Source organism: Monodon monoceros, unplaced genomic scaffold (genome assembly GCF_005190385.1).
Source record: "Monodon monoceros isolate NGI ecotype Baffin Bay Population unplaced genomic scaffold, NGI_Narwhal_1 Super_Scaffold_11, whole genome shotgun sequence".
Classification (NCBI taxonomy): domain Eukaryota; kingdom Metazoa; phylum Chordata; class Mammalia; order Artiodactyla; family Monodontidae; genus Monodon; species Monodon monoceros.
Genome location: NW_021703767.1, coordinates 106,550,542 through 106,564,277, shown reverse-complemented (window position 1 = coordinate 106,564,277; position 13,736 = coordinate 106,550,542). Strand labels below are relative to the sequence as shown.

Below are 13,736 nucleotides of genomic sequence, written 5' to 3'. Positions count from 1 at the left end.
TGGCCCCTGTAGAGGGAACAGGAAGAAATGACCCTTAATCCCCATCTCTTGCCCCTCCCTTCTCTTCCTACCCCTGGCTTTGCCCTCAAGGAGTCTCCTATGCATATATGTGGATACCCCAGCCCACATATGCAAGCTCATCTAGGCTGCCTCTCAGACCTATGGGGTCACACTGTTGGCACGGCCTGTCCTTGGGAAAACAGGCCCAGGGACCAGGCCTTGCAACCTGGAAGCAGGATGGAGACTTACAGGAAGGGAATTCCAAGGTCCCAGTTATCTGGACTATGTCTAGTAGACAGGGAAGTGCATGGGAACTGGGGGCACAGGCAGAGGAGGGCCAACCAGAACAGTATAAAGCAAGTAGCCCAGGGAAGGGTCCTATCCCTGACTTTTCTGGTCCTTCCTGAGCAGAATTAATCACTGCCTTTTCTGTCTCCCAAAGCAGTCTACTGACAAGTTTAGCATCTTGTCCTTGAACTGAAATTTTGTGGACACAGCTCATTACTCCAGCCCATGGGCACCTTGAGGGTGCGACCATCTGAAAACATAGCTCCATAACTTAACTGGCAGCAAATGACATTTATATTCTTACTTACAGAATAAAAAGTCGAGCTGTTGTGTACATGTACGTGTGTATGTGCACGTGTGTATCCACACTCCCTCTTAAATTAGTCCTCAGGTTCAATTTTCTCTTTCAATTTAATTTGGATAGTACTTACAAGTTCTATTAATCTCCAGAAACCTATAAAATAACTGCTATTCTTTTCAGGTATTACTTATACCCACCATACTAACGAAATATATATTCTGAAACCCAGGGTTCTGCTCCAAAGGCTGTTTGAGAACAGTCTATATATATTCCATCACTCTATCTTAATGCTCTGCAACTGGCTTCTCATTTTAAATAAATACCAAGTGACCTCTGAGTCTTGTCAGCCTGGTGATGCTATGTTAGGTGCTGTAGGATTAGGTATGTGAATAGGAATGCTCTACACTGCTGAGAGAAAATCCTAGAAAATGACTCTAGGGACCAGACCACAAAAGCAGTTCCTCTGGGTCTGGACATTAATCAACAGAGGGCTGAACTTGCCATTTCCTGCCACTCTTCTCTGTATGGTTAGGGCTAGACGCTTACATCCTGGGGATAATAACACATATGCTCATATGTGTTACTAAATTCTGTTTCCTTCTTTGACTAGACTACAGCATGGTTTTTGGCAGCCAAGAATATAGACTTAGCCCCAGAAGGCCACTTGGAAAATTGACCACCCAGCCTTTTCCTATAAATGAACTCGGAGAATCCTCTGGAGCTTCCAGCCACGAGTCACTAGCCAAGAACTGCCTCCCTCCACCTAGGAAGGATAGCTTCCTAAAAGAGGGATACTCAGAGGGCAGTGATGGAGGAAGGGACACCACATGGTCGGGCAGCAACATCAGAAACTCACAGACGGATGGATGTTGATGCTATGTCACCTTCACAACCTCATGGACTAGCCAGCTATACATAGAGAAGATTTTTTTTCAAGGGCCAACTGTTGACCCTCCAGCCCTGGAGAGTCCAGTTATCACTGGTCACAGAAGGTGGGTAATGAGGAGTGCATTCAAGAAAGCATGAAAACATTCCTGCACTTGCCTTCATTGGAGAACCTGCTCAGTTTACCTCCAAGTTACAGAGCACTGGCACAACCTTTATGCAGAAGGAAAAACCCCCTTTTAATCCAAATGTCACAAGGTCAAAATCCTTCTCATTTAGCCTCTTATTTCATCTGAAATTGAATTAACTAGACTTACACTGAAAGCCTCAGTCTATAGATTTGATTGTTGCCACGTATTTCATTTTCCTCTCTCAGTAGACTTTTCTCTGTATCCCTCCTTTTCCCCTTGCCTGCTGTCTAATTAATGAACATGAGAGAGAGGAGAGGTGAATCAAGGATTTCTCTAGCTCACTGCCTGAGCATCTCAGTAATCAGGTGTTAGCTGACAAAGAGCTGAAGGAGGCAAGGGGGGTGGGAAGGGGCAGGGCTGCTTTAACAGGAAGAGAAGTGCTGATGGGAAACAAAGGGTTGGGTGGTGCCCTAGTCACCACTTCCTGCCACCAGTTAGGATCCTGACCCTGGTGGGTCCCTTCACGTCATTATGGGTGCTTCCTAACCCTTTGCTTCTTCATTCTAGGATCCACACTCAGCACCTACAGGAATACCTACAGCAATCTGCTTTCCCCCTCTCCTTCCCCTTCTGTCCGGTTCTCCTCCTTTTCTTGTCTAGCTTACCTTTCTACTGTGTCCCCCGGCTCGCCCATTTGTTTCACAAGCCACAGCCTTACAGTCTCATTTTTTTAGCATGTTGAGATCAAAAGATCTCATTGGCTGGAATTAGACTGGGTTGATGAGGTAGCTCAGCCTAATCTGTATGGCTCTGCGAAAGTTCCCTAACCAGTGTCAGCCCTAGATTTTCTGTAAATGGCAGTCTTAGGGGCGGGGCAGTGTGACTGTAATGGCCTGTGGAAGACATGGACATTGCCCGTCTGAAAACTGGAGGGGCCGATAAAGATAAGGGGGGCATGAAAAGCCACCTCACCAAGTCGCTCCTTGGTACCAGCACTGTTCTTGACCTCTCCAAACTTCAACTTCTCTCTTTACAAAATGAAAAGGTTGTGGAGAACAAGTGAGATAATCTCTGTAAAACACCTACCCAGTGCCTGGTACTTGGCATGAGCTCAACCACTATTGGTGCCCCTTGTCCACCCTCCCCTGCCTTCTGTAACCTGGGAACACTTCCCTTGTGGCCTTCTGAAGTGGAGGCTACTCAGTGACTCCCCCAGGCCAAGAGAGGAGGGGGTTGGGAGTCAGAGTGCTGGACCTGTCACTTACCGCTTACTACTTGTGAGATGGGGGCAAGATAACCTCTCAAAACATTCTTTTTTCTTTTCTTTTTTTTCTGATTTTAACTGATTAATTTATTTTTAATTTTTATACAATTTTTAAAGGTTACACTCCATTTGCAACAAAGCATCCATTTTGACTGGTGTAAAATGGAGAAAAAAATAACACATCATAGAGTTATTGGTAGGATTAAATGAGATATTAGATGTTAAAACAAAAGTCCTTTGTGAATGGTAAAATCCTCTGCAAATTTAGGCACTAATACTAACTCATCTGTCTTAAGAAATATTCGTGGAGAGATTTCTGTGTGCCAGGTACTATGCCAGGCACTGGGGACACAGTGATGGATAAGGTGGTCCTTGTGTCTCAAGCATTTGCATCACAGCCAAGGTGATCCAGAGGGAGAGAGACCAGCACAGACAAATTCATGACAGTGTGAAATTTGCTATGTCTGGGATTAGGCAGAAGAAAGGAGTCAGAGAGGACTACTGGCAAGAAAGCAACACCTAAGCAACTGTCAGCCCAGAAAGGGTGGTCCTGGTTAGGAAAGAACATTCCAGATGGAGAACATAGCATATATGTAAAAACTCAGTGCCCTGATAGAGAATGCCCACCTGTGGTCCCTAAGACTGTATAGTTGTCCAAGGTGTAAGGATTAAAGTGACCCTACGAGGCCAGGCAACAGTCAGGGGCCTGGTTTTAAATGGCCTCATAAGCCCTTTCCCGAGTCTCTGGACAGCCATAGAAGGCCTGTAACCAGAGGTCTGACAGGACCTCTCTGAACGCCACACATGGTGCCACCCTCATTCTTGGACCCTACCTTTTTGGGTCAGGTGACACCAAGGCCTTTCCCCTCCCCCTTCCTATAAGTGAGCCTCCTCCTGGTTTCATTTACCTTTATGCCCATCCTTTACCCTATGGGAAATAAGTTAGCTTATTCTATTTGGATAGAATTAGCTTATTCTATCCAAATCCCCCTTGAACTTTTATTGAACCTGCCTTTCCAAAAACTGTGTTTGTTTTGCTTTTGCTCTCAGGCTGCAGATCAAATGGCATGCCAGCCACCTCCTTTATGAAACTAGGTTTGGCCTGTTAGTCACCTCTCACTATTCCCCATATCACCTGGTCCCCAGTCTCTATCTGTGGTAGGCAGAATAATTACTTCCCAAAGATGTCCACACCCTAATCCCCAGAACTTGTGAAAATGCTCCCTTCCACACAGAAGGGACTTTGTAAATGTGATTAAGTTAAGGGTCTTGCGATGGAGAGATAATCCTGGATCATCTGGGCGGCCCCAATGTACTCACAAGGGCCTTGGAAGAGGGAAAAAGGAGAGTCAAGCAGAGATGAGAGTGATGCAGGCCATGGGCCAGCCTCTCGGAGCTGGAAAGCACAAGGAAACGTATTCTCCTCTAGATTCTCCAGAAGGAATGCAAGCCTGTTGACCCATTTTAGACTTCTGACCTCCAGAACTGTAAGGTAATAAATTTGTGTTGTTTTAAATCACTACATTTGTGGTAATGTTACAGCAGCACAGGAAACGAATACACCATCCTGTCTGTGCCCACCTCACCCTGAGCCTTCTTTTAGGTGACCCAGTGATCCCTCAACTCCACTCCCTGCCCAGCCCAAACTCTGTTGTAGCTTTGCCCATCGTTTCTGTCCTTAATCCTTTCTGAAACTCGTTTCTCCATCTGTGCTCTGGAATTCACTCCCAGACTTCCTCTAGTACCTTATTGTATCTAATATTTTCTCCCACAACCTCAATCACTTTATTCTTACTGGATGTTGTTAAACCCTCCTTATTTCTCCTAAACTCCCACACTCGTGCGGTCATTTCCTACCCTTCCCTGCCACACACAATAAGTAATGGATGCCGGCCACTCCCCACTTCACCCCACAGACCACTGCCTCTCGTGGGTCACTGGTGAGTCCCCAGCTACCAAATCCAAGGTCAATTCCCATCTCCAATCTCCTTTAACTCCCTAGATCTTGACCCTGTTGAGCCACTTTCCCCCTCTGGAGACCACACACATCTTTTTCCTTGTTCTTCATGGTCTTCACTCTCTTTGGCCTCTTTTGTTCATTTATTCATTTCCAGATTCAACAACGTTTTATTGAAACCCTATTAGGTGCCCAGCACTACGCTAGGGAGTTCATACAAATATGCAGACACACTCTTTGCTCCTCAAGGAGTTTAAGGTGCACTGGAAGAGATGGACGTGGAAAAAATAGTGACAATATGTTATTCTAAGGGCAAAAGCAAAGATGCATACCAGCTAACAGAGAGGTGCCCAGTCCTCTGCCCGACTTCTAGCCTTACTGCTCAAAGTGTGGTCCCTGAAGCAGCAGGGGCAGCATCACCTGGAAACTTGTAAAAGGGCAGAATTGGGGACCCCATCCTAGACCTATTGAATTGAAACCTCTGGGGGTGGGGCTTAAGCCTGCTCTCCAGTGTCCAGGTCTCCCAGCCCAGTCCCCACTTCCTGAAGACCATTTGCCCCTCTGCTCCACCTGACATAAAACTTCAACATCTTGCCTGATGCCACTCCCTTTGTGGGTCTTCATGGCACCTATTTTCCCCTAAGGTAGAACTCACTGCCCCCTGCCCGCCATTTATACCTTTCATAGAGCACTTATCACCCTGTTTAGTTCAGTTTAGTTTTATGAATGTTCACTGAGTGCTCTCAGATACTGTACCAAGATGTGGGATACAAAGGAAAAGAAGAAATCATGCCTTACCACAAGGAGCTTACAGTCTATTGTAGTTAATTATGCATATGACCATTCTTGCCTGCCTTTCTTTGAATTTTGATGTTGAATCCAAATGTTCCAGTCTTCACCTTAGTGTTGACTGGTTTTTCAAGTGGTGGATATTGATATTATCAGGAAAATGGAGCGAAGATGCAGCCATATATAACCTTGGCTGACCATTAATCTGTACTGTGCACATGTCTTGGTGCCCTCCAGAATCCAATTCTACTTCCTCCTTCCTGGCAGCTTCTAGTTTCTATGTGAGTATCCTCAGGGTTCAGGAGAAGCTCCAGGGGTAGAGCATGTGTCTGAAACGGAGACTATCAGGACTCTGGTTTGGATGTTGTAGGAAAGCATACTGCTTAGAGAACCCCTAGCTCCATCCGGAGCCCACAAGGAGAAATCCTACAGAAAATGGAAGCCAACACCGAGAAATCAAAAATCTGAGAAATGGAGATACAGAAGCTGTTCTGCTCACATATTTGAGCCCCTGATCAAGCCTCATCTGAAGGTTTTTCCCCATTGCATGTGCTAATAAATTCTTTTTATTGTTTAAACCACTGTGGGTTGGGTGTTCGGTTACTGATAATCACAAGCATCCTAATTATTACAATCTTTTACCTGAATCCAAAGAACAAGTAATTTGCTATCTAGAAAGTGAGCCTTTGCTCTCACTACAGTCTGATTTCCCCATAAGTCAAGGCATGTGTAGGTCTCCCCCTTGGCCCTATCTGAGAAACCGTAGATTCCTAGGACTGCACAACCACACTGACCTTTCATTAAAGCTGTCCTGCAATGGCTACAGATTTGCACATTGGTTGTGTTTGTATTACTGTACTTGTGGCGGTTAATTTCATGTGTCAGCTTCACTGAGTCAGAGGGTGCCCAGATATTTGGTTTAACATTACTCTGGGTATGTCTGTGAGGGTGTTTCCAGATGATACTGGCATCTAAATCAGTAGAATGAGAAAGCAGATTGCCCTCTCCAGTATGAGTGAACCACATCCAATTTGCTGAAGGCCTGCATATGACTGCTTGAGCTGGGACATCAGTCTTCCCCAGGCTTCAGGCTGGGACTTACACCCTCGGCCCTCTGGTCCTCAGGTCCTTGGACTGGAACTATATCACTCGCTCTCCTGGGTCCTCGGCTTGCAGACGGCAGATTGTGGGACTTTTTAGCCTCATAATTGCATAAGCCAACTCTAATTCCTCATGATAAATATGTATGTATGTATGTATGTACAGATAGATAGACAGATTGATAGATTCATTCTATTGCTTCTGTTTCTCTAGAGAACACTAAGACAGTATCCAACTTCTGCCACTACCTCCTCGCTTTTATGATTCTAGAAAAAGTGAATGAGTGCTTTTATGTAAAGGTGAGCATGCACAGGTACATGAGAGAGGAAAGCTGAAGCATACATCCTGTCCACATACCCAGAAACAGACCCGGTTGTATGAACCATCATGTATATAACATAAATTTTACCTCCGGTTGCTTCCTCTTTGCAGCTACATGCAAAAGCCGTAAAAGATGGTACTGTTCTGGTTGTTCCAGCTGAGACATCAAGGCTAGGAGTTCTGTCAGGTGTCTGTTAATTGGCTGAGGCTGCTTATCGTACACAGCAGGTAACACCCTCAACAACATGGCATTACCTGTTGAAGGAATAATAACAGAAATGATGACTTTATCAGCCCATGAGCCATAGAATACCATTATTATCAATGCAACAAATTTTGGACCTCCTCACATATTAAATAGCACAGACTAATGGCCAAATCGTCTGCTAAAAATAACATGGTACCTTATTCTGAAAAATCACTGAATCATTATTTAAACAGATTCCATAAAAGGGAATATTTTATGATATGATCAGCGTTATTATCTAATGAAAGTTTTTCCTGAGTAATGCACCATGGGGAAAAGAAAATTTGACAGTAACCAGACAACACCCTTGAGAAGGAAACAGTTCCAATAAAGAATTCCTGATGAAAAACAACATTTGGATGCTGTTTAAATGAAAACTAAGCGGTGACATAAGCATGAATCTAAATGAAACTGAACTAAAAAAAAAAAGTGCAGAGGAATGTATTCATGTTCCTGAGAGACATGGAGGCATGATTCAGACAGCTGATACATGGAAACTATGCCTTATTTTTACGAAGAGTTAGAAAAGTAGCAATGCAAATTTAGATCCCCAATTTCTGCACTATTTCAAGGGAAGTTTAGACTCAGGTTGTTTGTCACAGGTGATCTGCCTCAAAGGCTTGTATGGACAACTGGGTTTAAAATGGCAGAACCTGAAGAAAAAAATATGATGTAAGGTTTGCAGGGACTCATCAGCAAACAACATATGGGAAACACCTGCTTTTCATTTTATGGTATGGATTCTTTCGAAAAATCCTCTCAGGAACTTAAATGTCTCAGAATTTGTTTCTAGGGATTTCTCGAACAAGAATTTTCTTGCTTCTATTTACTTTAAATTTGGCTCTGTATATAGAAGACTTACACAGAAAGAATCAAATAAGCAGTGATTATACATGTGTAGACCCTTAGTAAATGGTGGGGACATTTAGATATGAGGATTAAGAAAATAAGGCCAGAATTTTCAGAATATCTATGACTAAAGTTAATGAAAGGGTGATCCTGGGTCATGGTGAATATATCTCGGTGACGATAAATAATGAGAATTGCTTTTTCCACACATAGAATTAGTCTCAAACAGATTTTAGGCATATGCCCACAGACTCCAAGGTATTGGAAATGTTCAGGTTTATTTTTTAATGTAAAAAACATTGTTTTATTTTTTTATTTATTTTTGCTTATTTTTACTAATTTTACTAAGAGCTTTTTCTTAAAGGATCAGGAATTGTCAATGTCATGCCCAATCTCTACAAAGCACATTAGCTCACAGAACTTAGCTATGTAGACATACTGATTAACTGCTAAAAAAGGCCACAATAAATGGAACTGTCATTGTAATTGAAGACAGGAACAATACTCATTAAAGGTCCTGGGACCCCTGAAGAGGGAAAACCCAGATTAGTCATCTTTAGCTGACTTGGATTTCGATCAAAGAATACAAAAATAAATAAGGGCTTTTTTAAAAATTTGAAACTGATGAAGACACTTTGGTGTAGAAATCCTATAAATTTCATTCATAAGCTAATATATTCTTCTTCATTATGAAATATTTCAAGCCATTAGACAAATATAGGCAAAAATATAAGGACCACTGGTGTGCCTACCAACCAGCTTTACCAAAACTTAACCTTGTACCATAATTGCTTCCCACCCCACTCACTTCCTTTTCTCCCCAAAGGCAACCACCAAACTGAAATTGGTGTTTACCATCTTGTGAATGTTTTTACACTTCAATTGTATGTGAATATATCAATAAGCATTTATAGTGTTCTTTGCATGCTTTAAAATTCTATATCAATAGTATATTGTACATATCTTTGTGCAACATATTTTTTCCCATCCAACATTGTATTGAAGTTTTATATCCAAGAAGTTCTCCTTCATTTATTCTCACAGCTGTATGGTATTCTATTGTATAAATATGCAACAATTTATTCATATACTATATGGTTGGAAGATTTTCATTATTGTTATTATTGTTATTATTTGCTTTCACCAATAGTGCTGCACGTTTTAGACTATTTCATTGTGCATAAATGCGAAATATTCCCTTGGGTACTGATTCTGAGCTTAATGTGCTAGAAATCACCTGGACAACTTGTTAAAACACAGATACTGATTCAACAGATTGGAGGTAGAACCTGAGAATCTGAATTTCTAACAGGCTCTCAGGTGATGTTGATGGTCCCTGGACCACATAATTAAGTAGCAAAGCAGTGGGGTTTTCCCTCAGAGTTAAGTTTCTACATGTTCCAAAATTTCTTTGCAACGTGGTTGTAGTAGTTTTCTATAGCTCCCATAAGAAATGGACAAAAACTGTGGCCCAAAATAACACAAATTTATTATCTTATGTTTCCATAATACAGAAGTCTGGCATGAGTCTCACTGGGCTAAAATCCACGTACTGGAAGGCCTGGGATCCTTCCTGGAGGTTGTAGGAAGGAACCGTTTCTTGGCTTTTCTAGCTTCTGGAGACCACCAGCATTCCTTGCTTTGGGGTCTCCTTCCTCCATCTTCAAAGTCAGCTACAGAGCAACTCTTTGATCCTGCTTCTGTCACTACACCTCTTCCTCTGCTTCTCTCTTCTGCCTCTCTTCCACTTAAGCACCCTTGTGATGACACTGTGTCCATCTGGATAATCTAGGATTATCTCCTTATATGGTAACCTTAATTCCATCTTCTGTGCAATGAAACACAACATGTTCACAGGTCATGGGGATTAAGACGTGGATATCTTTGGGGAGGGGTTCATTATTCTGCCTACCATCACGATTATAACAATTTACATACCCACCAGGAGCATGAATGTTTCTGTTGCCAACATTTGGTCTTGACAGACATCGGTTTTTGCCAATCTGATGGGGTGTAAGGTGACACCTCATTTTTTGTTTTAATTTTCATTTATTTAATCACTTGTAAGGCTGAGCACCATTTTTATATGTTTTCAGGTCATTTCCTCTGCCGTGATTTGGCCATTCATATCCTTTGCCTATTTTCGATTGGGATGTTTGTGTTTTCTTATTGATTTGTAGAAGTTCCTTATTTATTCTGGACACTAATATTTGGTCTATTAGTTTTAAAGTTGCAATCCTAATGGAGTTGATTTTTAAATTTTTTATTTTATGGTTTATAAAGATTTTGTCATTGAGAAAATTTTCCCTAATATAATGAATATGTTCATAAAAATATTCTACTATATTTTCTCCTAAAAGCATTATGATTTTTTAAAAAATTTATTTTATTTATTTGGCTGCGTTGGGTCTTCGTTGCTGCGTGCAGGCTTTCTCTAGTTGCGGCGAGTGGGGGCTACTCTTCGCTGCAATGCACGTGCTTCTCATTGTAGTGGCTTCTCTTGTTGCAGAGCACGGGCTCTAGGTGCACAGGCTTCAGCAGTTGTGGCTCTCGGGCTCTAGAGTGCAGGCTCAGTAGTTGTGGCGCACGGGCTTAGGTGCTCCACAGCATGTGGGATCTTCCTGGACCAGGGCTCGAACCTGTGTCCCCTGCAATGGCAGGTGGATTCTTAACCATTGCGCCACCAGGGAAGTACCTATGATTTCGTTTTTATGTTTGTCTTTAATCCATCTGGATTTTACTTTTTGTACATACGAGGAAGGGATCTAATTATAAATATATATTTGTGTGTATATAAACAATTGTCCCAGATCAATTTATTGAGTGGCCAACTGTTTCCCTTCTGATTTGTAATACCTCTTTCGTATATAAAGTTTCCCATGTATCTGGATCTGTTTCTGGTTATTTGTCATACCTTCACCAATTATATACTTTCTTCATTACAATAACTTTATAATAAATCATTATATCTCACAGGGCAAATTTCTTCTACTTCAAATTCCTCTACTTTATATAAATTTTACCATTAGTTTGTCAACTTCCTTGAAAAACTAGGTTAGGATTTTTTTCTTCACATTGAATATATAGACTAATTTGGAATAATTGACATCTCTGTGAAACTGAGTCTTCTTATTCAAGAACTTGATATATTCTTCTATGTAATTTTTTTATGTCTGTCAAAGTTTTGTGATATTAGCTGTACCTTATATATCTTTTGTTAAATAGATTCCTAGGTATTCCATATTTGTTGCTATTGTAAATGAAAGTTTTTGGTCTTTTAAAGATATTTTCTATTTATGTGCTGCATTAAGAAAGCAACTGATTTTTGTACATTGACCTTTCATCCAGCAAAAGTTTAGTTCTTTTATTAATAAACTGTCTTCAGAGTCTCTTAGATTTTCTGTATATAGATAATCAACTTACAATAACTGATGAAAACTTCGTTTCTTTCCATCCTTATTCCTTACATTTCTTTTTTGTCCTACTTTACCGGCTGGGACCTCAAACACTTTGATGAATAGAACCAGCGTCCACTGGTATCGTTTTATTATTCCTGTCTTTAAAGAGTATGTTTCTAAGGATTCATCATAATGTATGTAACATGTTTCTACACATTTTTGGTATTTAGATTTTATCAGTTTAAGTTCCTGTCTTTTTCCTAGTTTGAACATGAATGAGAGTTGAATTTTATTAAACGATTTTTCTGCACCTGTCCACATGATCATATGATTTCTCCTTTAACTTGTTATTGTAGTAAATTAATGAATATTCTAATGTTTAATCAATCTTATACTCTTAGAATACACTCAGCTTGGTTATGATGCATTTTAATGCATAGATCGCTGGATTTTGGCTCATACTTCATTTAGAGCTTTCACATCTATATCCTTAAATGAGACTGACTTGCAGTTTTCCTTTCTTGTACTGACCTTGTCTCTTTTTAGTATCATACTTACTAGACATATAAAAAGAATTTAGTGCATTCCTGCACACTCTATTCTCAGAGGCCGTTTATATAAAATGGGGATTACATGTTCCTTGCTTGGTAGAACTTGCTTATCAAACCTTCTGAGCAATGTTCCATATATTTCATCATATCAAAATTTAAATTATGTAGTTTAAATTTCTGTATCCTTTCGCAGTTTTTTGGCATTTGAATGATCAGTTATGACAGAAGTGAACCTATCAGTTATGAGAAGTACGTTAAAATCTGTCTTTATGATTATGGATTTGTCAATTTCTTCTTATAAGTCTGTCAATACTTGGCATATTTTTTTTGAAACTACCAGATAGTTCTGAGATATCTTCCTGGTAAAGCATTTCATCATAATTTAATTTCTCTCTTTGCTTTAAAGTCTACTTTTGACTGATATTAATACAACTATGCTAGCTTTTTTGAATTGCCCTTGTATGGTATATTCTCTCACCACTTTTAAATTTTTTTGTTTTCGAGATTTCTAGATTCTTATGTTTTATGTGTGACTCTTGTAAGTGACTTATAGCTGAACTTAGAAAATATTTCTATCTGACAAACATTTGTCTCTTAACTGAAAGTTTGTTTCATTAATATTTATAGTGATTACTGGTATATTTGGATTTATTTTTACGTTACATTGTGCTTTTTACTTATCTTGCTCTGTCTATGCTTTTCTTCCCTACTTCACTGCTTCCTATTGAATAGGTCAAGTTTTTTTTTTTTTTTTAATTCACTCTATTCCTTCTATTTGGACATTTTATTTCCTTTTGGTTTTGGTGGCTGTCCTTTAAAAGATAAACATTCTTGAACTAACAAAGAAAAATTAATTTTCCTGTCTTGAACAATGAAAGGGTTTTAGAATTACTTTCTTAGCTCTTTCTTCCAGTTCCTTAATATTCTCTTCAGCTTCAGCCTAATTTGTCATTTAATCCATTCCTTGAATTTTTTAAAAATTTCAATTAACTTTTTTTTAATTCTAGAAGTTATATTTGATTCTTTAAAAAACATCAGTGTCTTTTTCTTTTTTCATGTTTCCAATTCCTTCCTGTAGATCTTAAATCACTTTAAACACACTTATTTTCTAGTTTCTAGCTGATATTTTAAATAAGTGAAATTTTTGAGGGAGGGGTGTCTAATCCCTTTTGGTTTCTGTTGGTTCTAATTTATGGTGGATTGTTCCCTCATATGTTTAAATAATTTTTATTATGAATTTATTTTTAATAATAAATATGTGTCAGACAGTATACATTTGAATCTGGAACATGTATGAGGGCAGGCCCAAAGTCACAAACTCTCAGAGACCCTGTAGAGTTCAGTCAAAGAGAGCTATGCTTACTTCTCACTTTCTTGAGCTAGGGCAGAGACCAACTGAAATCCAATAGGTAACTCCTCATCCTGGCCTAAGCCTTGTTCCCATATGGCCATTAACACTTGGTTATCACAGAACAGACAACATGTCCACCCCTTCACCTCCCCTGGGGGGAGGGGGCCTAGCATCAGCTCTTGGGCTTTACTGGTCTGTTTTTGGTTCCCTCTATTTGGCCTCTGGATATCTCCCTTACTTTATTGGAAGCTTATTTGTACATTTTCAGTTTTTATTATTATTCTAATGTAAACACATTTCGAG

General features: G+C 40.1%; 1 protein-coding gene across 7 annotated transcripts in view; it reads right to left on the bottom strand.

Annotated features, from left to right (window-relative positions):
• The window catches only part of VEPH1 (ventricular zone expressed PH domain containing 1), a 278,619-nt gene that overhangs the window by 205,391 nt on the left and 59,492 nt on the right, over positions 1-13,736 (bottom strand). For all 7 annotated transcript variants that reach the window (XM_029214795.1, XM_029214797.1, XM_029214798.1 and 4 more), the window contains exon 5: positions 7,126-7,292. In XM_029214795.1, the coding sequence (XP_029070628.1) occupies positions 7,126-7,292 (167 nt within the window). The remainder of the gene's footprint in view (positions 1-7,125; positions 7,293-13,736) is intronic.